The following is a 26,505-nucleotide window of genomic DNA, read 5'->3' on the forward strand; positions in this document are numbered from 1 at the left end:
TTTCAACAATCTCACATTTTTGCAACATTTGAGCAATGCTTCAAATTTGAGATGGTCCATAGAGATCCAATTTAAAACTGTTCTTCAACTTCTATTCTACGACTTCATATCCTCAATATGTTCTACAACTTCACCATATGCCTCTGACTTTCGTCTTTTATCTTCAAGATTATGATTAACTTCGGATCTCTCGACCAACCTTTGACTTTTATTCTCTCTTCTTTATTTTGAATACATACGATTTTTCGCCATCGTCTAATTGTAACCGCCAGACAGTCAACTTTATTTTCATTGCAATCTTACTACTTGTTGTATAACAGTCTGTTGTTTTATCCATTGTACTTATTATAGCAGCCTCCTAATGTTAATTTTGTTAACACTTCCACCATTTTAACTCATCACGTTGTATATTTTTAAACCATCATTGTTATTTTTAATGTTATTTTACTTCAAATCTCTTCAAGATTTTTAAAATTCATTTCATTATTACATGTTAATTAGATGCTTATTTTCAATCTAAGGTTAAGACAATGGCTGATGATGCCTTCATACAAGGCAAAACATGTACCACTATTAGTTAACAAATCTATGTAAATCATCCAATAAATGAACTATCCCTACATTTACTATAGAAACTGTTTATTCAATACTTTACGTTTGTCAAACTGTTGGGAACTGCTGCGTACCATTGATGATAATATACATTGTTGATTGTGCTAATTATTTTTTTCACATACTGCTAAAGTATGAAAAAATAGAATTCGTTTGCACTATAAAAATGCAATCTTTCACATTTTCAGTTTTGATACTGTATGTAGGGACAGTCAGAATTGTTGTTTAACACACTGTTATTAGATTGTTCATTTGAGAATTGTTATAGTTAACTGTTATGTACAAAATGTCATTGGTATCACACGAACACTCTTTATTCAATAAACACTCCATCTGCACAATAGATACAACTTAAATTTCTGTAACTTCACAGGTTGAACATAGATGATTTCTCGGAATACTTCCATTGCGTATTATCTACACTATATACAGAATCTATATTGCCAGTATACATTTGGGTATCAAGAGTTTGTCAGACAAGATGGCGATCTGATTATGCCTATTTACACTATTTACAAGATTCTGAGTTGCTAGGATACAAACTAAAGAACAAGAGTCTGTTTTGTAATCTAAAGTGCAGAGTTCTGAGGTATAGAATTGTGTGAGGATAAATCTGTCAACATTGATTTTAGACATGTGAAAGCTAAGTGTTTATACGACATCCTGCTTGTCTTTGAAAAGAGAATTCTGTTCCATGTGGACAATGGGCACATCCTGAGTCGAGACCTCTCGGTTAACTTCAGTCCACGTGTTCATGACACATTCTTAATAGGGAGTGCCCCTATGTGTGTGAAATTCAGTGTAGTAAACCGCTGGACAGTGATCTGCCTTCTCCTGCTGGCTTTTCTCCTTATATACTCGTTGAGCGGTGATGTCAGCTCTGCTGTCTGCTCGCTGGCTGGAACTCGTGGTTACAAACTGGAATGTTCCTCGTGCAGCGCGCCAGTTTCAAATCGGGTGCCACAAAATTAACAATGTACATAATTGAAAATTGATGGATTATTCGTTTGAGGCTTTTATATAGGTCTCAGGAGTTTTCAGATATGAATCGCACAAATGCAGTGAGTTCTAGAACTCTAAAAGTATTCCTGCAGAGAGGTGTGGAGCAAGTGAGTAGCTACACAGTTTGTGTCACATAGCTGTCAGCTTGCATGTGGGAGATAGTGGGTTCAAAACCCAATTTATGGCAGCCCTGAAGATGGTTGTCTGTGGATTCCCATTTTCACACGAGACAAATGCGGGGGCTGTACCTTAATTAAGGCCACAGTCGATTCTTTTCTGCTCCTAACCTTTTTCTATCCCATCGTTGCCACAAGAACTACCTTATTTATGCTGTATAGGCTAACCGCTGTAAATAGAGAAACATGGGTCATGTCTGAGCAAGTTACACTTAAAAATTTTAATTACAAGTGGCGCGTTATGCCAGAAATTTGTAATAGAGAAGCGGGAATGAAGTTTGATGATGAAAGGAACGCTCGGCGTTGGATTTTATTAAAGATGCCCTTTAAAAAAGATTCACCAAATTGGCAGGCATTAGTGGGGAAAAAGCACATTATCCAGAGCTGGAAAACGATCTTATGGAATAATGTACATAAAACATGAACGCACAGATTTTCTGTTTCAGGTGAAATGCTACAGTTTGAAGGACAAAAAATTGCTGAAAAAATCAAAATCGTTGGAAGTCAATTTAAAGCAAGTTACAGTTGGGTAAGATGTTTTTTGGCACGACATGAGTTGGTGATTCTCAGAAGAAAATGGCTCAGTGGCTACCCAAAACATACCAGGAGAAACAGCTCGCATTTCAGTGACATGTTTTGAAGTTAAGGAAGACACATGATCCTGATGACTCTTCCTTGTATTTTTTTTAACTGCCTCGGTCAACTATGGTCAACAGAGCATGTGAAGAAAAACGTTCAAGTTCTAACTGCAAGGTCAAAATAGCGTTGTACTGTAATGTTTTGCATCCATGCTGATGAGGCACACTACCACCTTTTGCCATTTTTAAGCAAAAAATAATGTCAAAGGAAAAACTGCCCCCAGGGATGAAGGAAGAGTGCAGGAAAAGGGGTGTATAAACGAGGATTTGTACATGGACTGTTGAAAAACTGTGCTTTCGTCACCCTGGTGCTCTGTTACGTTGGGCATCCATATTGGTGATTGATAGCTCCCGTGGTCACTTGACAGAGAAAGTAAAAAAGAGGATGAGAAAACAGCGATCTGATATGGTTGCGATTTCTGTTGGAATGACGGGAATGCTGCAGCCCCTAGATGTCTCCATCAACCGGCCTTTTAAGACACATTTGCAACATTTGTACCGTGAATGGAGGTGCATTTCTAAGGAAATGACACTGAGCGGACGACTCAAGAAGTTTTCAATTTTTCAAATGTGTGAAAGGATCCTGGAAGCATGGAAATTAATCCTAGCAGAGATCATAGCCTAGAACATAAAAAACAAGTTAATTTCCAACGCAGTGGACAGGACCAAAGACGATGCAGAGTAGGGCGCATCGTCTGACAGCGGCAGTGACAGTGATAAAGTGTCAAGCGATGATGAATAGGTACTTCAGAATATCACGTTTCGATGCAATAGGTAGTAAGGTATGTAGCCTAGATACTCATGTTTTGTACACCTCTTCAGTGACACCTAGGCTATCTATGGCAGCTAATGGTGGAGCTGTTGAGGACCAAGCTAGCCTTCGGGCTGAATACCCAACAACACTAGTAAAGTGCATTGAACTAAAGGCTGTTTACTGTATTTAATTTAAAAATTCCGAGTACAAGCCGCACACCATTTTTACCTACCTATTTTTAGTAATAAAAGTGCTGCCTATACACGTGTTAATACAGTATCTTTGTTGGTGCAACATAAAGCAAATTGTAAAACAAAGGTGTTGTATCTCCTAGCCATTATCTGTAGCGTCTCACCAAGGAGAGAGAGAGAGAGAGAGAGAGGTTTAAATCCCAACCAATAAATGTGGGCTTTTTGAAATGGACCCCACTGTCAGCAGCTCTGAAAATAGTTTTTATGTGCTGGTACACTTACTGACACAAGGGGTCTAATATTTTATCACTACCAAATGTCAGCTATGTCAGAATTCAACTTCAGAGTTTTACACACAGGAGGTGAGCACCTGACCAACAGAGCTGCCTCAGAGACAACAAAACAATAGTAACTGGATATCAACAGTGTTATATGATAATCATCCTGTAGCTATAATTTTGTTATAATATGCCTTAGGACATACAATTAAGTAGGATCTGAAAATAGTTTTCCGTGGTTTCCCATTTTCACACCAGGCAAATGCTGGGGCTGTACTTTAATTAAGGCCACGGCTGTTTCCTTCCCAGTCCTAGACCTTTCCAATCCCATTGTCGCCATATGACCTATCTGTGTTGGTGCGACATAAAGCAAATAATAATAACATAAGTGATAGAATAGTGAAGAAACTGTTATGGTCAGAATGGAGTGAAGGATTTCACCCAAGTATATGGATCCCATACTGGATGCAAAGAAGAGGATATGGACAAATTCTTGGGGACAGTGGTGAGAGTGACAGTGACAAAGCCTTTGGTGTCAAGCCTTCAGCACTGAGAACACACAACACTCCACTACATGCCACCGAGCTTCCTACTGGAAGTCACAGTTGCAGACCAGATATTCAATGTTGCAATACCAATTCTATTTTTGATTTCTACATCTAGATCTCATTCTAGTGTTTGCCAGAATCATAGGTACCATAAAATGAAGGGATTCTGATCATGTGATGTTAATCTGAGCATTTATATATATTCCAACAATAGGAAGTGTTGGCGTGGCATAATAGCAACAATCCCGTAGCTAATCACTGTTTTGAGTTCTTGATGAACTGATCTACAATAAAGGTAAGTTAAAGTTATAGCGCACAACACCAACAATTCTCACTGTTAGCACATGTTTCTCATGTGTGCCTCACTCATGAAGACAAAATGCAGAAAGCTTGTGTTGCCGACAAGTACTTCAGTTGGAGAATTGTGATGATATTTTTGCTCTAATACGAACATCTTAAGTACTACTCTTCATTTGCATGTTCATAGTTAACACCGTTTGACACTAGCCATATCTAATTAAAATATTACAATTTTGCAGGATGACTCCAATCATGCGAGTTTATAAGAAGGTTCTGGGACGAACTTGAAAATCAATTCCCTAGCACAACCTTTTGAAAAATTGGTACTCGTTCTGCATCAAGTGCATGTTTTTTTTTCCAGAAAGACAAAGTAAACATTTCTATCAACAACTTCCTTTCTCAAAATTGTCATTTCATTTGTAACATCTTCAACACGCCAATAAAATATCTAACCCTTTGTAGGAAATTTTATAAGAAAATGAAAAATGAAAATCCACAGCCTATTTCCAGTCATTCACGATGATGAAATAATGTACTTTTAATTTTGAACTCTCGTTTTCTTCCTCCTTGCCCAGTCCTTCATTTTCATTTGCTTTGTACTCCTCTAATCACACTTAGATAATGTGGAGGTAGAAGGCTTGATAAAATAATACATAATGCCATAAGTGATTATGATATTGAGTATATGATATTGAGTAAATCATCCTTAATTGACAGTATATATTTTTTACCACTTGGAACTAGTTTAATTTAGATTTATTTGGGAATCATTCATAATTCAGATGTGTTTTTTTATAGCACTCACTACTGTTAAAATGAAGTGCATTATACTATCTTGACAAATTAAGAGTAACAAAATATGATACATGTTGCATAACTGTTTTATAGTGTTTTAATTTTGTGAATATTGAGAGACTTTCTTTATTGTATGTGTTCTGTTATGCCATGCCTGCTTTTCATTGACGTTACATGTTATTTTTTCTCATAAATATTTGAATTTGTCAATGATTTTCATTTCCTGTTCATCTATCTTGATTTTATTTATGAGTGGTGAGTCACTTAACATGATTTCTGTCTCTTTGAAAGATATTCTGAAGCCAATTTTCTGTGTTATTTCCTGTAGTGAGTTAACTTGTTGTCGGCTTCCTAAATGTTGTCACTAGTATAATGATCTAATATTGATATTTATCTGCAGGACTGACAGGAGAGCAGCGGTTACGCCAATTGGAAGCCCTGTTCCTGGGCGGACCCATCCAGGGACAGGGCCAATGTTTCAGCATTGAAACCCTCCTGGATGTCCTGCTGGTGCTGTATGATGAATGTTGCAACTCTTCACTACGAAGAGAGAAGACGGTCTCTGACTTCATCGAATTTGGTAAATTTTAGTTTTGGAATAAGATTATCTCTCTGGAACATATATGTGTGATAATTTTTTTTTCCGAATGCTCGCTCATTTTAAGGCCTGACTCATTGCTTACTTAGTTGATACTGTTTGAAAATAGTCGAAGACAAACTTGCAGCTAAGTAATGTAAGCATTGAGGTTGTTACATACAGTAGAATCCCCCTTATACGGCATCAAAATATCCGGCAATTCCAAAATGATGGCATTTTCACTTAGGTATCAGTAATGAAGCTTTTGGGAATTCTGAAGAATTATGGCAATACAGTTTTGTTGTTGTTGCAACCTATGGCTTTAATGGGAAGTAATTCCAATACAAAATTGATATTTCTAGACAACAGTAATATATAAATAATATAAATAAAGTACAGTTGTATTAGGGAACCGAGTTTTGTTTCATCTTGTTTCTGATTATCGGGTATAGAGCTGGTAAATGGCCTTGTTTGTGTTGGATTGGGGTTGAGTACTGTGCACTGAAGTAGGTGTTTCGAGTCCATCGCTGATCCAGTAGTTTTGCAGATGGTACACTTTTCCGTTGGGTATATTTTTATTCCAGCTAGATGTGCAGCTAAGAAGTCCTGCCCTGTTTCCAATCTGAAGATTGCCACTGCTTCTTTCCTTGGCTTACTTTTGTTTTTGTCTCATAGGTCATTTATTTTTTCCCCATTTCTTTATTGTAGTAAGTTGGGTAGTTTCTTCTTCCATTATTCAAGGGTTTTATTTGTGATTATCTTCTTGATTGAGTTAGCTGCCAGATGTTCAGTTCTCATGTAGGTATTGCTAGTTTATCTGCCAGTTCATTGCCTTCTACTCCCACAGGTTCAGGGATCCATTTTAAAGTGATGTTTCTCTTTTAAAGTTTTGAATTTTGTTAGTTTATGTTTAATGTCATGAATTCTTGATGAAAGGGGTTAGGTATTTGAGGATACTTCTTGTATGGCAGCTAGTGAATCTGTGGGTAGGACTGCTTTTTCAAATGAATTGACTCTATAAATCAAATTTTGTAGGGCAAACTTCTCCACCGAAGTTATATCTACCTACAGGATGCATATTGTGAGAATAATTGGCAAAAAAATCCAGTCAGTGCCTGCTTCTGTCATCTATTTGTGAGCTGTCTGTGAAGAATCTTAACCACTGATCTTCAGGATATTCCCAGCATTACTGGGATTTCATATCTTTTTTTAATGTTTGTTATTGCTCCTGTCAGTGCTCCTCTACATCTCACTTGGATACTCTTGATTTAAATCGGATGTTTTTTTTTGTTTTAGACTAGTTGTTTCATAAAAGTTTTTTTAAGGTGTAGTTAATTTGGCAAATTTGTTGTGTTATTCAGAGTGAAATTTTAATACACAGAGGTCTTGATGTTTTATTTGAATTGGCATGCAGTTATTTTGTTCTTAGGTACAGGTGGTAAATATTTATTCAAATGATATGCAAAATGTAATTTATTTACTTATTAGGCAGATCCTGGAAGTTATTGGTAGATTAAGCAGCTGATGAAGAAGAGAACAATTACCAGTAGGTTCTCGAAACATGTACGTTACTTAACATAATAAAAAATACTGTAAAATGTATTGACAAAATGGAACTATATGATTTAATTTGATAGGTGATAGATAATGTCTGCTCGTAAAAGATCTCTGGTGATACATTTTGTGTTAACTCGACAGAATTAATTAAACCTTTGCCAAAGATGCCCATAAGATAGTCAGTTTACTGCCTGGTAGAGTAAAACAGAACATCAAAATTGACAGGCAAGCAGCCTAGGTGGCATCAAAACATAACCTGCACACGGTAGTTGAGGCTATATTGTTATTATTCTTTCTTTCTTGCGAACCGGCCAAACTTAGAACCACGCCAATACCACTTCACTTCCTTCTTATCATCCCTTCTTCCTTTCTCTTTCTCCATTGTGCCTTCATTTTTTCAGAATATTGCGCTCTTCTCTCTTCATTCCATCTTCCTCCTCTGCGCTCTTTCTTTTCTTCAACAAGAACTTTTATGTTGGAAAGTCTTTTCCTGAATTGGTCTCTCTTACGACATTCTTCATCTGCAATTCCTAACCTCTTGAGTTCTTCCTTCATCTGCTTGGCATATCCCCCCTTGGCTCTTCAAGTAGTATATTTTATTAAAAATTTATTTATTTAACCTTGCTGGATCCATTCTGACCCTGTGTCCATAGAATCACAGCCATCTTTTCCTTGTTGTTTCTAGGTCTTCTGTTCTTTTGTATATCTCCTTATTTGATTGTAATCTGTAGTTTCCCTCTACCACCCTTGGGCCGTAAATCCTCCTTAATATTCTCCTTTCAATCTTTAGTAGTTTTTCCAGGTTCGTTAGTGTTGCTGTTTCCACCCCATACAGAATCACTGGTTTTACCACAGCGTCATAATGTCTTAGTTTGGCATTAATGGAAAGACTCTCTCTGTTGTAAATGGCTTTGGTGGCAGTGTTTAGCCTTTCCAACTTAAGTCTCCTATTTTCCATGGCCTCTTTATCCATCCCGTTGCTGCTGATAATCTCTCCCAGGTATTTAAACTGCTTTGTGACCTTCATTTCGCCATATTTCGTCTTCATTGTTCTCTTCACATAATTCCTGTCCGTGCTCATCATCTCTGTTTTTGTGAAGGAGATCTTTAAATCTGTTTTCTCGGCTATCTCCTGTAGTTCGTTTATCTATGTTATTGCTTCCTGTTCTGTCTCTGCGAAGAGTGCCAAATCATCAGCAAAGGCCAAACACTTGGGTTTGACATGTTTATTTTTACTACCTATTATAGCACCTGAGTCATTAAGTTTCCACAGTGTTTTCATGGCCTTATCTAGAACCACGTCGAAGAGTGTTGGGGATAAGCTGTCGCCCTGTCTCAGGCTGTTTTTATCTGGAAGGGTTTGCTGATCTCTCCTCGAAATTTCACTTTGGATGTGGTGTTTGTTAGTGTTAACCTAAGTAAGTTAGGTGTTTTTTGATCGATGGCATATTCTCTCAAAATTTCCATCAATGTGTCTCTATTTATTGAATCGTATGCTTTTTGAAAGTCAACGAAAGAGATGAAGATGTTCTTTGGTCGCGCATTGTAATATTTGATTATCATTTTTAGACTCAAGATATGATCCTGACAAGAGCGCCCTCTCCTGAAGCCACCCTGATACTCTCCCAACTTGTGGTCAATTTGCGGTGTCAGTCTGTTCAATAGGAGTTTAGAAAAGATCTTATACGTGACAGATAAAAGTGATATTCCTCGCTAGTTGTTGACGTCTGTTTTTGGTCCCTTTTTATGTAGCGGGTGTATTAATGCCACTAGCCAGTCTTCTGGTATTTTTTCATCTCTCCAAATATTCCGGAATAGTTCTGTCGCTTCAGTGATAAAGGCGTCATTGGCTATCTTCCACAGTTCTGCTATTACTCCATCTTCACCAGATGCTTTGTTGTTCTTTAGGGAGTTTATTACTTCCCTTCTTCCTCGTCTGGTGGTTTGGAATCTGAGTTCTGGATTGTGTCCTTCTCAATGTCCAATTTTTCCTGTGGCGATTCACAGTTAAGGAGGTCTTCAAAGTACTTTGCAAGGATCTCATAGTTATCTTTATCGTTCAGGGCAAGAGTTCCGTCTGTTTTCTTGAAATGCAGGCTTGGTGCTATATAGCCTTTGATTCTATTTTTAAAGGCCCAATGGAATAATCTGGTATTGCTTTTCTTGAAGTTTTCATCCATTTCTGTGACTTCTACCCTAAGGTGTTCTCTTCTGACTCTTCTCAGTGTTTGGTGTGTTTGTTTACTTATTTCTCGTGATTTTTCCAAATTTGTCAGTCTTATTCTCATTCCATGATTTCCATGCCTCAAATCTTGCTTTGATTGCATTTTCCCATTCTGCATTCCACCATGCATGCTTGCTTCGACATTTCGTAGATGCTAATTCAACTGCTGGCTCCTGCCGATTTTTTGTCACTTCATTTAAAGTTTTTGGCACCTGTAGCTTCATCCTGTATTCTTCCCTCTTTTCTTGGATGAGTAATTCACAATCAATTTTTGGCACTCTATTGCCACAGGTATGTGTTTTTCTTCCGGGTATAAAATTCACCTTAATCTGTGATAAGTAATTGTCTAATGTTACGTTAACCGCTTTTCTAACTTTGACGTTATGAATTTCCTTGTAATTGTTCTTGGATAGCGCTACCTGGTCCAGTTGAAATTCGCTTAGCAAGGGGTTTGGTGATACCCATGTTTTCTTTTTGTTGGGGCGTGCTTTGAAATGGGTAGACATGAGTTTAAAGTTGTTCATGTTACATAAATTGATCAGTTTTTCTCCGTTTTTATTCGTCCTGTTGTGTGCCGGATACCGTCTTCACTATTTCAGTGTACTTCCTTTCCCACCCCACTTGTGCATTGAAGTTCCCCAAGAGAATTTCAATGTTATTTTTTGGGATCTTGAGTATTTCATCCCCCAATTTGTCCCCAAACTCTTCAACCATATCGGGGTTCTTTTTTTATCCTCATTTATTGGTGCATGAGCATTTATCAGAGTGTATTTATTATTAGCTGTTTTGACTGTCATGAGCGATAGTCTTGAGTTTACACTCTTGTAGTCGACTATAGTGTTTAGAAACTTTTGTTTACTACAAAGGCTGTTCCCAGTTGCGGGACTTTTTTTATGATCTTTTTTCCAGCCTTTCCTTTGAAGATTCTGAACCCATCTGTTTCAAAAGGTTCTTCATCCATGTACCGCGTTTCCTGGAGGGCCAGTATCGAGATGTCGAGTCTATGTAGCTCCGCTGTTCACTGTTTCAGTTTTCCAACCTGAATAAGGGAGTTGATGTTGAATGTTCCAAAATAGTATTTTCTCTTATTCTTGAATTTAGCAATGTTCTTGTGGTGCTCCGATTCACTCACTAGCTTCAAAATGTCAGGCACCCTGGAATCCGAAAGCCTAATTTTGTCTTCAGGGTAATTTAATTCGTAAGAAGTTTGTTCCATGATATTAATGTTAATTTTAGGGGTTGGACATAGTCCAACATTGTACAACTAAGGTTGTTAGCCTTAGAGGGCCTTATGATGTTTTCTGGCAAAAGGCAGGCATTTCCTCCTACCTAAATAGGTATGGTTTCCCCGCCAATACTCGAGTGGCTAACTGCAGTGGTTACCCACTGGGCGATAGGGTCGCCACATCCCTATGCCTGTTCTTCTTCCTCTTCTTCTTCTTCTTCTTCTTCTTCTTCTTATTATTATTATTATTATTAATTTATATAGAGTATTTTGATGATGATGATGATGCTTGTTGTTTAAAGGGGCTTAACATTAAGGTCATCGGCCCCATAAAGTATTTTAATTTTAATCCTATAACAGTACTTCCCTCAAATAAAGGTCCAGTGTAAATTAACTGTTGACACTACACTGCATTTGTAATGCTGCTCATCCACTGACCATGAGAAGGGTACCAGTAGGTAAATTAAATATTGCTTAATACAGTATGTTACTTTAATTTGGTTATCTTTCTTAGAATGGCTATAGAATTATCTAACATGCAGTAAATTTTCTTTGTCTGGGTGGAACATTTTAATTACTACTATTATGTCTATTTACAACATTAACACTTAATCCAGATGGAAAACTACACAATCATTGCTTCCCACTGAAATAGTCCAGAATCAATCTCTGTTTACATTTCTTGTTTCTCATGTCCTGTATTTGTTTTTCAAGTTCATAAAGGTTATGAAAATTACTTTCTCCCCGCCCCCCACCTCTACAGGTGACATATTTACATGAAGTGTTCACGGCTGCACTTGCCTCTGCACTGATTTGCATCACTTCACTGTACTCATCTTGTGTAAATTTGTCGAGTCCGCAACCCGCTGGTCAAAGTTGTCATGCGGTTTGCGTAGATTCCCCTGATATTCGTAATCGGCTAGTTTCGCCTAGTGTTGTCTTGAAGTGTGTGTTCGCGTTGGTTTGGTCATCATGCTGTGGTCACTCTAAGCGTTATAGGTTAGTTGTGGTGTCATTTTTCTTCAATTTTTTTTCCCCCCCATCTTGGTATTTTAATAGATTGTAAGCATATGGAATCTGAAGGGACCAACAAAAAATGTTGTAAATGATGGGAAAACGTAAAATGCGGAAACATAAAAGAGGGGTAATACTGTATTATTATTGATAAAACAAATTTTGCATTATATATTATATGATTATATGATATTAAAATCAGGGAAGTCAGGTCCCACGTTTTGTTGTTAGTTCGGAATCTGCAAAAGCAATTGAAAATCGAAATACTCTTCACCAGTAGAGCAGTGAAGAAATGGGCCATTTGCTTTTTCACTTACGAGATTAGAAGGCATCTGCAATTCAGGACCAGTGCTGCACGAGAATGTTCACGTACTATTTCTCCCTCCCAGTGTTTTGTGTCTCCTACGGCCTGTGGGCTAAGTTGTTATTCACGACTTAGAAATGAAGTATCAGTCCCTTTTCATGCAAAAATTTTATCAACCTGGAAGAAGCTTTGAAATATTTTTTAAAAATTAAAAAAAATCTTTCACACTAAGAGATGAGTCGTATCTCATTGCAGTTGCATGGAGTGACGTTAAGCCAAAATTGTTGCGTCACGGTTAGCATGAAGTACGGCCTATGTTAATTATGGTCGAGGAGAATGAGAGTGACAGAAAGATTTTAATAATCAATATGCTACAATTGAAGAAATTTCATTTTTATGGGAGAGAAGTTAGTGATTGTTTGGTTTTCGACAGCTCTACTCCCGTATATGGACAAGAAAGAAGTTCCACCTGTCAATACTATTTATTGTAAAGTAGACTTACGTCAGTACTGGTTTTGACTCTATACAGTCATCATCGGCTGACGGATCATAATATTACATCCATTAGACATTGGTACATCTTATTTATCTACGAAGGTGTCGTCATCCATTAGCGCATCCGGATGTCTAATGAGGTTGTGAGTTAGATGTTGTCGTCATTTCATTTGTGATTTTGTGAGATTAAAATTGTTTCTGAGATTAAAATATGGTTGTAAAAATCTTAACTAAACTTAAAATAAATTGTACATGTATATTAAACTCATTAAAAACACAGAAAACATGTATATAAAACACTTGGTGAATTTAAACACATTAAAAACACTGAAAACGTGTATATAAAAACACTTGGTGAATTTAAAAGTTTATGTCTTGCATATTCTTTCTTCAGGCTTCCTCATTGGGGTCTTGTGTGCCTATGTTTATGTGGATTGATTTTGAGCTCGTAAACAGTTCTTGAGGATGTTCTATTTGACTAAGAAATGTATTCATATATGCTTGTAACGAAAACACAAGTCATTGAGTGGTCAAATATTGTGGGTAGAGGTAATATATAGCTCAGCTGTGAATGTGTTTTAAACATTTTTTGAAGCGGATGATAAAATCTCGATTTTTAGTATTGGTTGAAAATAGGTTTTTGGCGGTGGCCTCTTCCTTGTCTATATCTGCATATGGGAGCTTTAGTTATCTGTGAAAGATAAACTGGTGTGAGTAAAGTGTAAGTTTGTAGGAATGCCTGAAGTTGTGTGCGAAAGTAAATTGGTACTTACTGCTGTTGTTGTGGTTGGGTGATGTTCTGTTTGGGAGCTCGTTGCGCACGGCTGCGTGTACGCCTAGGACTTATGTTCGCAGTAGTGAGGAGTATGGATGGAGGAGTAAGGGAAGTGGCTATTGTGGGGGTAGGGGTGGAGCTGGGCTTGCCATTTGTCGGTCTTCTGGGGCGTGCTGTGTTCTGTTTATTTACTATTTTGAGGTAATCATTTTTTAGGGCTGGAATAGCTTTGTTGAAACAGATATTGGTTTTCTCCGTGATGTCATTAATACTGTAATTAGGATTAGTGTATTGGTCTAGGGAAATGTAGAAATCTTCAGTTATGTTAATGCTTATGTTTAATATTTTCATATCATTCTCGATGTCTGTAAACCTGTGTTTGAATTCTTCGATATGCTGACCTATTGATGAAAAGTGGTTATGTTTTATTGTGTTTCAATGTTCATTGTAGTGGATTATGAAGTTTCTGCCTGTACATCCAATATAACTTGTTGTAACTACTGCAAGCTATTGAAATACTGAACAGATAAACGTTGACTCAACTAAGTGTAAATAACAAGGATAATGGGTGCCACCTGCAAAACAATTGCAGGAATATTTAATTATGTAGAGCAACGAGCCACTCCCTCTCCCAAGGCGACGGTCATCAGGCTGACGAGGCTCCAGACTTACTTTAGAACCTTACCTGTTGCTATATAACCCCTGAAATTAAATTTGGGTAACATGCCAGGTTCAGCCTCAGTCCACTGACAAAAGACTCACTTAAAGTTTGATTCTATGACTTTACTCCCAGAATAAGAACTAATATGTGACAAACACCAACAAAATCAACACTTATGCAACCCACTTAGTGCTTGCTGTTTACATAGAGCAGATATACACAATACTACCCAGCAAAATCATCTCTTCACGAGATTTACTCGTTTGCCGTCTACAAAGGCAAATAGCAAACCATTAAAATCACCAATAAAAATAGAACATCGAATAAGAACTAATCAACACTAATGCAACCCACTTAGTGCTTGCTGTTTACATAGAGCTAATATACACAATACTGCCCAACAAAATCATCTCTTCACGAGATTTACTCGTTTGCCGTCTACAAAGGCAAAATGCAAATCATTAAAATCACCAATAAAAATAGAACATCAAATAAGAACTAATATGTGATAAACACTAACAAAATCAACACTAATGCAACCCACTTAGTGCTGGCCGTTTACATAGAGCTAATATACACAATACTACCCAACAAAATCATCTCTTCACGAGATTTACTCGTTTGCCGTCTACAAAGGCAAATTACAAATCATTAAAATCACCAATAAAAAATAGAACATCATTATACTTTTAACATACCTCCAGGTAAGAGCCCCACTGCACTCCACTGTTACCGTGAATCCTAATCTGGTAGAGAAAAGTACGACGACTATTTCTCTACATTTGGATGCAACCTTCTTTACTAACAGCATCCCTAACCTTATTTACACTTCTTCGTCGACGTCTTGAATTCTTTCCAATTGCCGGCTGGACAGAAAGCGTTACATGTCCGGAGACAAGCAAACAGCAAAATTCTCCATCAACTGAAGCTGCATACCCGGCTGACAAGTTACAAACAAACACTTTCTTTTTCAGAAAGTCCACTGCAAAGCCGGTAAGTCGCTGCGATTATACCATGTTCACTCCGCAACAGATACGAACAATAGCAGATCGTATAGCAAACTGCGCAAATCCGTAGCTCCCGCAGACCAGTACAAATGAGAAACTCACAGTATCAGCATCAGAGTCAGAAACAGAATGAGAATCAGAATCAGAATAATTCGCCGCACACGCGTACACACTTATATATGCTTGCTACACGTGGTTATAGCGTCCTGAAAAGTTCACTGGTAGCAACGCTCACACCGGCACTTCTTCCCGCGTCACTCTATCAACCCAAACCTCGCTCAAAACAAAGCCCTCGCATTGGCTATCGAGTATATGATGTGACATAGACCGTCCACTCATGTATGTCCACATTGATCTACTCCAATTCTTTAACCGATACAACCTGCCGTACCCCGTGTTTCCAAGCCACTTAGTTGCAACACACACAACCGACCTCAACCGTCCTTCCCGATATAGTCGCTGTTTTCCCGGTTGCACAATCCTTACGGCTAGGCCATATTTACAGACTCTTACCCAAACGGAAATTTATACAAAATATAATGATGAACATATGCAATATACCCTAACTATACATTCTTCTTATAATATTACGTTTTTACATTGTAAATAAACAAAATTACATGATTTTAACATTACAAACTATATACGAAAATTTCCTAACCTAAAAACTCGGGGATCGTACATACGTACGGTTACATTGTTTTGCAATTGTTGCATTTAATACGGTAAACTCCTGATTGGTTGTATTGATTGTTGCTGTTAACTGTCCTGGCGTTATGTATAATGTTGGTGCTGTTGTGCGTGGTTTTAAATGCTATTTTCAGGTTTAAAAACATTAGTTATGGGGTATAAGCGTGTATTGTTAAAGGTAAATAAGGCGTAATCTTTCTTGGATTTGTCTATTTTTGTTAATTTGGTTTTGGGTTGGAATTTGACCTTATGAATGATTTTGTTGACCATTTCTTTACTGTATCCATTGTATTTAGCTATATCGTAGATTAATTGTAGTTCATTATTTAGATCTTCTGTTGTCATTGGAATGTTGAAGGCTCTGTATACCACACTGTAATAAGCTGCTCGTTTATGTGTGTTGGGGTGGATGGAATCGGTTGGTATTTGGGGCATGTGTGGGTTTTCTGTAGATTTTGTAAGATAAATGGTTTTCATGTCTGGTTATTGTTAGGTCCAAGTAATTTAAGGTGCACTTGTTTTCAATCTCTTTAGTGAATTTTATCCGTGGGTCCAATGTGTTGAGTTTGTCTAATATTGTATTTGCGTTGGTGGATCTGTTGTCGATGATGACAAAAATATCGGCAACAAATCTGCACCAGAGAATGTTTTCTCTTTTGTTGATTGATGTATATTCTAGGTGATCTATATAAATTTTAGCTAGTATCCCGGAAGCAGGGGATCCCATAGGTAGGCCTTGTTGCTGGTATATGGTATCATGGAATTTAAAATAATTATTATTGATGGCAAATTGAAGTAAGTTCATGAATTCTTCTATTTCTGGGGTGCTAAATTGCTATAGTTTTTTTAGGTTGGATTCGATTTGTTTAGTGGGAATGTTTGTGTACATGTTTGTTATATCAAATGAAGCAAGAGTATGGTGTTGTTCAATATTTAATTCTTTAGTTCTATTGCAAAATTCTATTGAGTTTTGTACTGTCTTGTTTGCTAAAAATGAGTAATGCTTTTTTAGGAATTTTTGAATGAACTGCGAAAGTTTATAGGTTGGGCTAGGTCTGTAATTTACGATTGGTCTCATGGGTGTGTTTTCTTTATGTATTTTAGGGTAGGTTTTTGCGGTTGGTAGTTGAGGATTCATTGTTATGAGTTTTGCGGATTCTGTTCCGGTAAGAAGAAAGTGTGTGTTCTTAAGTAGACTTTTGAGGTTTCTTTGTACGTTTTTGGTTGGACCTTTAGGTTTGATTAAAAAAGTGTTATGTATTCGTTCTTGTCCATAATGACAGTGGTGTTGCCTTTTTCAGCTTTCGTTATTAGTAAATTGTTCTGTTTTATTTTGTTCTTAAGTTTAAGTACGATTTATTGGTGGTATTGTTATTTAGGTTGTTTGTGAATGTTTTTGATTTATTGTGGGATCCTTTTGCTGATTTCAAGTCTGACCTCTTCTCGTAAATCCTATGAGAATATACATCAATCAGTAAAATAAAAAACATATTCTTCTGGTGCAGATTTGTTGACTATATTTTTGTAATTATCGACAACAGATCCACCTTATTACATAAATTAACTTATTGTTCCAACAGATCCACCAACGCAAATACCATGTTAGACAAACTCAACACATTGGACCCTCAGATAAAATTCACTAAAGAGTTTGAAAACAACTGCACCTTAAATTACTTGAACCTAACAATAACCAGACATGAAAACCATTGATCTTACAAAATCTACAGAAAACCCACGCATACCCCAAATACCATAAAAATTGATTCCATCCACCCCAACACACATAAAAGAGCAGCTTACTATAGTACGGTATACAGAGCCTTCAACATTCCAACGACAACAGATCATCTACATAATGAACTACAATTAATCTACGATGGATACAGTAAAGAAATGAGCAACAAAATCATTCATAAGGTCAAATTCCAACCCAAAACCAAATTAACAAACCCAAGAAAGATTACGCCTTATTTACTTTTAACAATACACACTTATACCCCATAACTAGAAGCATGATTTTTTTCGCTTTAACGATAAACGCGGCAAAAAAATATTTTGAAGCGATTTTGAGATATCTTAAAGAATCATATGATTCTGGTTACGAAATCAGTGACTTTTTTTTTTGCGAATTACAGCGAATTAAAGCGACAAGGCCAGTTTCAAGCGAAATGCACTTATTTTGTGATTAGTGCGAAAATGCAGCGAAATTCATTGAAAAGAACGATCTTGAAATGGTATTCCAATATCACGTGTGTGAAGAGAAACAGATGACAGAATAACGACTTCTCAATTCGACAGAAGTATCTCTTCGTATTAATTAAAATTGTAAAATCCCTTAATGGTATGGCCATATAGAGTGACAGCTGCGGCCATATATAGTGAAAGGGCAATTTGTTTTTAATCTTGAATAGGCGTATATTATAGTTCTAATCAAGATTACATAAGGCATAATGAATGATTATCAGTTTTGTTTCTCTTTATTTATCTATCTTTCACATAAATAATTAAAAAATCTCACGAAGTAAACATTTTATGAATAATTTTACAAAATAATTAAAGCGTAATTAAAGAGATGGGGTCAGCCCTATTTCTAAAATAACGCGAAAAATTGTTTTCTTTTCGCAAAATGGAACATAAATTAATGGAAAAAAATTCATGCCTCTACCCATAACTAATGTTTTTTAAAAGTACAACCTGAAAATAGCATTTCAAACCACGCACAACAGTACCATCATTATACATAATGCCAGGACAGTTATCAACAATCAATACAACCAATCAGGAGTTTACCATATTAAATGCAACAATTGTGAAACAAGTTATTTTCGATGTACAGTCAGAAACTTCATAATCCGCTACAATGAACATTGAAACGCAATAAAACATAACCACTTTTCATCAATAGGTCAGCATATTGAAGAATTCAAACACAGGTTTACAGACATCGAGAATGATATGAAAATATTAAACATAAGCATTAACATAACTGAAGATTTCTACATTTCCCTAGACCAATACACTAATCCTAATTACAGTATTAATGACATCACGGAGAAAACCAATATCTGTTTCAACAAAGCTATTCCAGCCCTAAAAAATGATTACCTCAAAATAGTAAATAAACAGAACACAGCACGCCCCAGAAGACCGACAAATGGCAAGCCCAGCTCCACCCCTACCCCCACAATAGCCACTTCCCTTACTCCTCCATCCATACTCCTCACTACTGCGAACATAAGTCCTAGGCGTACACGCAGCCGTGCGCAACGAGCTCCCAAACAGAACATCACCCAACCACAACAACAGCAGTAAGTACCAATTTACTTTCGCACACAACTTCAGGCATTCCTACAAACTTACACTTTACTCACACCAGTTTATCTTTCACAGATAACTAAAGCTCCCATATGCAGATATAGACAAGGAAGAGGCCACCACCAAAAACCTATTTTCAACCAATACTAAAAATCGAGATTTTATCATCCGCTTCAAAAAATGTTCAAAACACGTTCACAGCTGAGCTATATATTACCTCTACCCACAATATTTGACCACTCAATGACTTGTGTTTTCGTTACAAGCATATATGAATACATTTCTTAGTCAAATAGAACATCCTCAAGAACTGTTTACGAGCTCAAAATCAATCCACATAAACATAGGCACACAAGACCCCAATGAGGAAGCCTGAAGAAAGAATATGTAAGACATAAACTTTTAAATTCACAAAGTGTTTTATATACATGTTTTCATGTTTTCTGTGTTGTTAATGTGTTTAATGTGCATGTACAATTTATTTTAAATTTAGTTAAGATTTTTACAACCATATTTTAATCTCAGAAACAATTTTAAACTCACAAAATCACAAATGAAATGACGACAACATCTAACTCACAACCCCATTGGACATCCGGATGTGCTAATGGATGACGACATCTTCGTAGATAAATAACACGTACCAATGCCTAATGGATGTAATATTATGATCTGTCAGCCGATGATGACTGTATACAGTCAAAACCGGTACTGACGTAAGTCTACTTTACAATAAATAGTATTGATAGGTGGAACTTCTTTCTTGTCCATATATGTGTAATCAATCAATACAGAAATGAAACTTATAAATAATGAAGCTCTACTCCCGTCGCACTCTTCCTTCCTTCCTTCCTTCCTTCCTTCCTTCCTTCCTTCCTTCCTTCCTTCCTTCCTTCCTTCCTTCCTTCCGCCTTCTGATCTCTCTAATTTCTAAGTCTCATTCATTTTGTCTCTTTCTGGATATCCTTCCACTGGCCTTATTTACCGTACAGATTGATCGATATGACTTGTTTCAACATAATAACTGAGGACATCCCTTTGATATATAACTTCTCCTGTTCACCATTCCAAGGACTTCCCTACAACTTTAGATTAAACAGAAGACCACCTAACAGCCAACATAGAAATCTGCATAATCAACTAGTGTCAAAGACATACGATCCTCATGTTTTTCTTATATATGTTATTAGTTAATTGCAACATTTATTTTGTATTCAGATCTATTATGTATATAGACAGTCCTACGTACGTACGGACAGGAAGGTATAAAGTCGACTAGCCTTCTGCATAAACTCTTGAAAAATTGGGTAGTCTATTTACCCAAACCAGTATTCAGCCACGGTCAATTGTATTTTGCTCTATCCCGGGCAAGATCGTTTGAAAATGTTAAGATCCAGATACAGCCGAATGGTCGAAGCACAGAGAATATTGAATGGGAAGAAGTATTGAATGCTGCGGAGCAGCACGGTCCACTTGTAATTCTCAGAAAAATCCTAGGACCAAAATTCGAAAATGGAATTTGGATGAAAAAGAAACCACATGAAATTTTTCAATTCACAGAAAAAATCACAGATACCATCAGAAAGAGACGACTAAAATTCTACGGACACCTACACAGAATGGATAACAACAGGCTGACAAAGAAAATTCTAAATCTAGCTCTAACCCTGAAAATCCGCAACAATTGGTTAGCAGAAATTCATGAAGATCTACAAGAAATGGGTATTGAGGACGAAACCATTCAAGATAGAATGAAATTTAGAAGCTTAGTAAACAAACATAAATTTGCAGAGAAACCAACAAGAAAAAATACAGGCTGGACAGAAACACGCAGAAAGGAACACAGTGAAAAAATGAAGAGATATTGGGAAGAAAAGAAGAAGAAACATTGTGCAAAATAAGTTCAAACGCGCTCCACAGCTGGGCACAACGAATCAAAAAAAAAAAAATAATAATAATAATTCCATAACGTGAGAGCTTGGGAAGCGGCTGGAAATGAAGAAGCATCTGTGGTAGGTACAAGGGCAACACAAAACACAAGAAAAGTTGAACAAATATTTCAATTCAGGAAGCATTTAGAATTAGCAAGAAATATCAATAATATTAATGAACAGAATAAAGATTAAAGAACCGAGCTCGATAGCTGCAGTCGCTTACGTGCGGCCAGTATCCAGTATTCGGGAGATAGTGAGTTTGAACCCCACTGTCGGCAGCCCTGAAGATGGTTTTCCGTGGTTTCCCATTTTCACACCCTAAATAAGGCCACGGCCGCTTCCTTCCCACTCCTAGGCCTTTCCTATCCCGTCGTCGCAATAAGACCTATCTGTGTCGGTGCAACGTAGAGCAACTTTTAAAAAAAGTTAAAGATTCAAAGCCTGTTCTGAACGATAAACATGTGAAACATATAAAAGCAATTCTTAAACAACCTGTATGTTATCAAGGATATAAGAGAAGAGACGATTACATTTTCACAAAATTCTTTCCAGAGGAGTCAAATAACAAAGACTGAAAAGCCGAAGACAGTTCAACAAAATACTGAACCCTATAATACCGGGCGAGTTGGCCATGCAGTTAGGGGCGTGCGGCTGTGAGCTTGCAACCGAGTGATAGTGGGTTCGAATTCCACTGTCAGCAGCCCTGAAGTTACCGGGAAAATGTTATGCTCTTTAGGCTTTACGTTCCAAATACTTACAATTTTCTGTACAACACAGTTGAATAGAAGGGGTGACAGACCGTCACCGTACCGTACCCCTGTATTTATCTTAATAGGTTTGGATATCTCGCCCATAAATTTCACCTTTGAAATTGTGTCAGTAAGGGTTTCACGTATTAGGTTTGCCAGTTCAGTTTTAACTCCAAATTATTATTATTATTATTATTATTATTATTATTATTATTATTATTATTATGTTGATTTTTATTATTGTTAGTTTTGGATGTACATTGCTCAGAACTTAATAATAATGGTATTTTTATATCAGTTGTGGTCACAGTAACAAGGAAATACACTTTATAATTTTCCGTCATTTCTGTCTGTATCAATCAATCAGTCACTATTGATCTGCATTTAGGGCAGTCGCACAGGTGACAGATTCCCTATCTGTTGTTTTCCTAGCCTTTCCTTAAATGATTTCAAAGAAATTGGACATTTATTGAATGTCCCCCTTGGTAAGTTGTTCCAATCCCTAACTCCCCTTCCTATAAATGGAACATTTGCCCCCTATTTCTCCTCTTGAATTCCAACTTTATCTTCATACTAGCTGATGTACTCGTGCTTCACCACGGAATTCTACATTGTGTACAGAATTCTGGGTTAGGTAGTGTACACGTTGTGAGCAATATTGTATTAAATTGCATAGCTCTCAACGTTGCCCCAGAAACGCAACGAGGAATTCACTAGACGTATTTTTTAATGTGAAGTCTCGCTTGCCTACCATCAGTCGCAATCAGGCAGGGGAGTTTTCATTATAATGCAAACACTCACTCTCCACCTGCCTTTTTACATCCTCAGAAAGAATGTATTAGTGGTTTTCCCAACTGAAATGAACATAGGTCATTACAATGACGTCAGTAAGAATTGCGCGATTAAAAGCAATGCTTTCATATGAAATACTCGATCAAATTTCAACAAAGGACCCCTCCTTAACATTACTGAAAGCTGCTTCATACATATAGATCAATATTTTAACTCAAATCATAATGACATTTCAGGAAAGCCAAATATCCTATTTGACCTTCTAATTCCCATTTTTAGAAACATCAAGTCATAATTCAGTTTTTTATACTATTCACAGCACCTTTCCTCAGCAGCCATCTGTTTTCCCACATCCTTCAGCCCCGCCTTAATTCCCACCCTTTCTCTCCACCCCCCGTCCTTCCCCGACCTCTCCCCTTGCCACAACCCCCCTCCCTTTGCCCTGCCTCTCTCTGCTTGCCCTGTCCCTTCCCTTTCCTTTGAATCTCACAACCGTTAGTATGAGGCACGCAACAGTAGGCCACGCACCACATGCCGCAACAAGAGGTAAGTCTCATATAACCTATGCCATTTGACTAACACTTTCTCTCATTCAGTTAATTATTTTATCTAATTTTGTCTATCATTTATTCAGGTTGACTTCATGGACATCACAATGAATTGCAAATTTATACCAGCCACAAATTAAGCATGTGTCAGTTTTAACCATATCTTCATGTGCCGTCTTGACAATGTCCAACAGCATTTCAGCATGATTTTTACAAGCACCACAGGAATATTTCATTTTATTTACATTGGTGGATGTAGAAACACCATCTAGCAGTTCTGCGTCAGCTGGTGGCTATTTACAGTGGTGTCCAGTGGCTTGCATACTGCTAATACCACTCAAATAGATTTGGTGTTTGATGACCTTACTACAGAATCAACATTTACCAGTTTTTTGCATATGAAAGTGTAATGATTAGTAGTGACGGAACTATCAAATCTATGAATATTAATGCAAGAAAGAGTTTGGATGATGAGCATACTCCAGATGCTAAGAATTTAGAGCCTAACTTATTTTTCAAATTTTACGCATAGTTCTTCCCAGATTTTTAATGTCAATTGAGTGTTTGTACATTTGTTTTTTTGTCAGTTGTGTGTTTGTACATTTGTTTAGTTATTAGATGTACAGTAGAAGTCCGCTAGCGAGTACCGCATATAACGAGAACTCTGTTATAACGCAATTTTTTTTCTGTCCCTTCAAAATTCCTATATTAAAGTGTGCATTATCCTTTGGTTACAGCGAGAGCCCTATCACTGATGCATCCGTTATTACGAGCGCTTAAGCGCGCGCGATTTTTCCCGTTACCCATATTTATGCACCCCAGCGATTATGTTGCATGTGATCGATTACCTTCAGTATCGTTTCCTCGCTATTTCCACTAGCGAGTTCTCTCGTTGACATTCGAATGGGAAGTTGGGGTTGATTAGTAACACCCGTCAACTCCTGTTCCGTAAAGAAAATTTGAAAATGAAAGATGACATTTTTGTAATAAATGCGTAAATAACGTGTCCGATAACTGTTAACTCATTAAAAATAAAGGCTGACTAAACGATCGCTTAATTTTAATGTTAAATACTGCAGTTAAGTAAGAGTGCGATAACCTCGAGATATGGCAGAGGGCATAATTGATTTTAGATGTTAGTTTATATTTTTTCGCATCTGGTTAAATTACGGAAAGGCTATTATCATTTAAATTTATAGCGAGAAGGTTATAATTTCTCTAATGGTGCTTGAAGTGTGTTTTCGTCATACGTATAGTACGGTTAAGTTAGGATAGGTGATGCTGTTTGAATAAGAAAACTGAAACGTTTGCCACAAAATGCGATCAATCATCTTTGGTACGGTATAATTTTCTCACCATGTGCATTTGTGAGCTATCTCGTAGAAATTCGAAGGCGTTGTTGTAGTTGATTAGTAATAGCCGTCGACTGCTGTAATCTAAAGAAAGTTCGAAATGAAAGAGGATAACACGTTTTCGTAATAAATGCGTAAATAACGTGGCCGATAGCAGTTATACAGCAGTTGTTAACTCGTTAAAAATAAAGGCTGAAGTTAAGTAAGAATGTGATACACCTCAAGATATGGCTGAGTACGTCACTGATTTCAGAGGATAGTTCATATTTTCTCGCGTCTACTTAAATTTTGGAAAGGCTATTCACGTGCAAATTTTTGGCGAGGAGGTTATCATTTCTCTACATGCATTACAGATATGTTTTTTGATAAATGTGCAGTTAGGTGAGAGGCAACGCTGTTTGAAGAAGAAGAAGAAGAAATCTGAAATGCTTGCCACAGAAGCCTCTGAGCCTCTGAATACTGTACCGTATTTCTCCGATTCCAAGGAGATATTCTTTTCTCAGAATTTCATGCAAAAAAATCAAGGGTTGTCTTGCATTCCCGGTCTAAGAGTAACAAATACCCCTGGCAAATACTGTGGTAACCACGCTGCTTCTTTTCACTCCCTCGCGCGCATGTATACACAAAACTCGTTGACAATGAACGACCGCCTTTTTATTATACATCCCTAGCCGCGACAACCGGTTGTACAGTGCCTGTGTGTAACGTCACTGGATTTTGGGAAATAGTGAAGAGAGAATGACGTTCAATTAGCCTTTAAAAAGACGTTTCTCAAATCTGGAGAATGGCATCAAAACATGCAAGCCTGCGAATCCTGAAAGGCCACGGCTACCCAGTGGCAGAGTTATAACGCGTCTACTGTACCTGACGCTTAGGAAAATTAAGTTTTATAGACAGCAGGAACATTTTCGTGATGGATAGTCGTTTTGTAAAGATACCGGTACGCGGAACATGTATTGCTGGCATTTTAACAGCGGGTTCTCGTCGATATTATGATGCCAATTTTAAGTTAATTGCTATTAAACATTTGAAAATATAGAATAATTGTGCATAGGCCTAACTAAAGCCTATATTTGACGTTAACTTGAAGATAGCTTAAAAATGCATACTGTACAAAAAATGCGACGAGGGCACTTTAAAGAATTCGAAGATGAAATTGTGAGGAATGTGCACGAAAAACTCAAGGGCAGAATGGCCATACCGTGGTGCAATAAACTCTTTCCTTGACCTTCAAAATCCGCGATCAGGCCTATACATCGCTAGCTGCTGAAGTTGGTCGAACCCGGCAAGCGAGACGTGCGCGTAGTGGTTGCCGGTTATATCTGACGCTAGTAAAAGTACGTAAGAGTTTTATAGGAAGCAAGAATATTTTCCTGACGGATCATCGTATTGTAGAGACGCATGGAATAGATATTGCTGGCAAATTTTCAACGGTTCTCTTCGGTATTATGATGCCCATTTTAAGTTATTGGTCATCAAACCCGCATAAATAAAGAATAATTGTGCAGCCGCAAAAAAATACGCCATAACAAAAGCCAGTGTTCGCCGAATAGAATGCGTACTGTTCAACAAAGGCATTCATATGATTTTACAGGCACTTTTTGAGCTTGATTTACATTTTTGAAGGAAAAAGTGGGGTTTGTCTTGGATTCAGAGAAATACGGTACTATGTTTTTTTCAGAATGAAATTAAACTCACACTTTCAAGAAAAATAACAAACAAGTAAGCCATAGTGTGGATACCATCCGTAGAAACGCAAGTTTTGAACAAACTGATTGCCTTAATGTGCATGGGGGTTCTTCCGACTTTTATACAAAAATCTGGGATAACAATAATCCGCTATAGTGAGTAAATTTTTCGCTGTTGTGAATTCTCGCTATAGGGTAACGGACTTCTACTATATTACATTAAGGCTGATGATGGCCAGCCAAGGCCAAAACTAGTCCCTAGTTCAGTAATGTAGTTCAACAACATTGCATGTTTTAGTAT

At 37.2% G+C, this 26,505-nt stretch overlaps 1 protein-coding gene across 6 annotated transcripts in view; it reads left to right on the forward strand.

Moving 5' to 3' along the window:
• Positions 1 to 26,505, forward strand: part of gek (serine/threonine-protein kinase gek) — a 736,940-nt gene that overhangs the window by 57,637 nt on the left and 652,798 nt on the right. For all 6 annotated transcript variants that reach the window (XM_067151353.2, XM_067151356.2, XM_067151355.2 and 3 more), the window contains one exon: positions 5,695 to 5,874. In XM_067151353.2, the coding sequence (XP_067007454.2) occupies positions 5,695 to 5,874 (180 nt within the window). The remainder of the gene's footprint in view (positions 1 to 5,694; positions 5,875 to 26,505) is intronic.

This window comes from Anabrus simplex, chromosome 7 (assembly GCF_040414725.1).
Source record: "Anabrus simplex isolate iqAnaSimp1 chromosome 7, ASM4041472v1, whole genome shotgun sequence".
Lineage (NCBI taxonomy): Eukaryota > Metazoa > Arthropoda > Insecta > Orthoptera > Tettigoniidae > Anabrus > Anabrus simplex.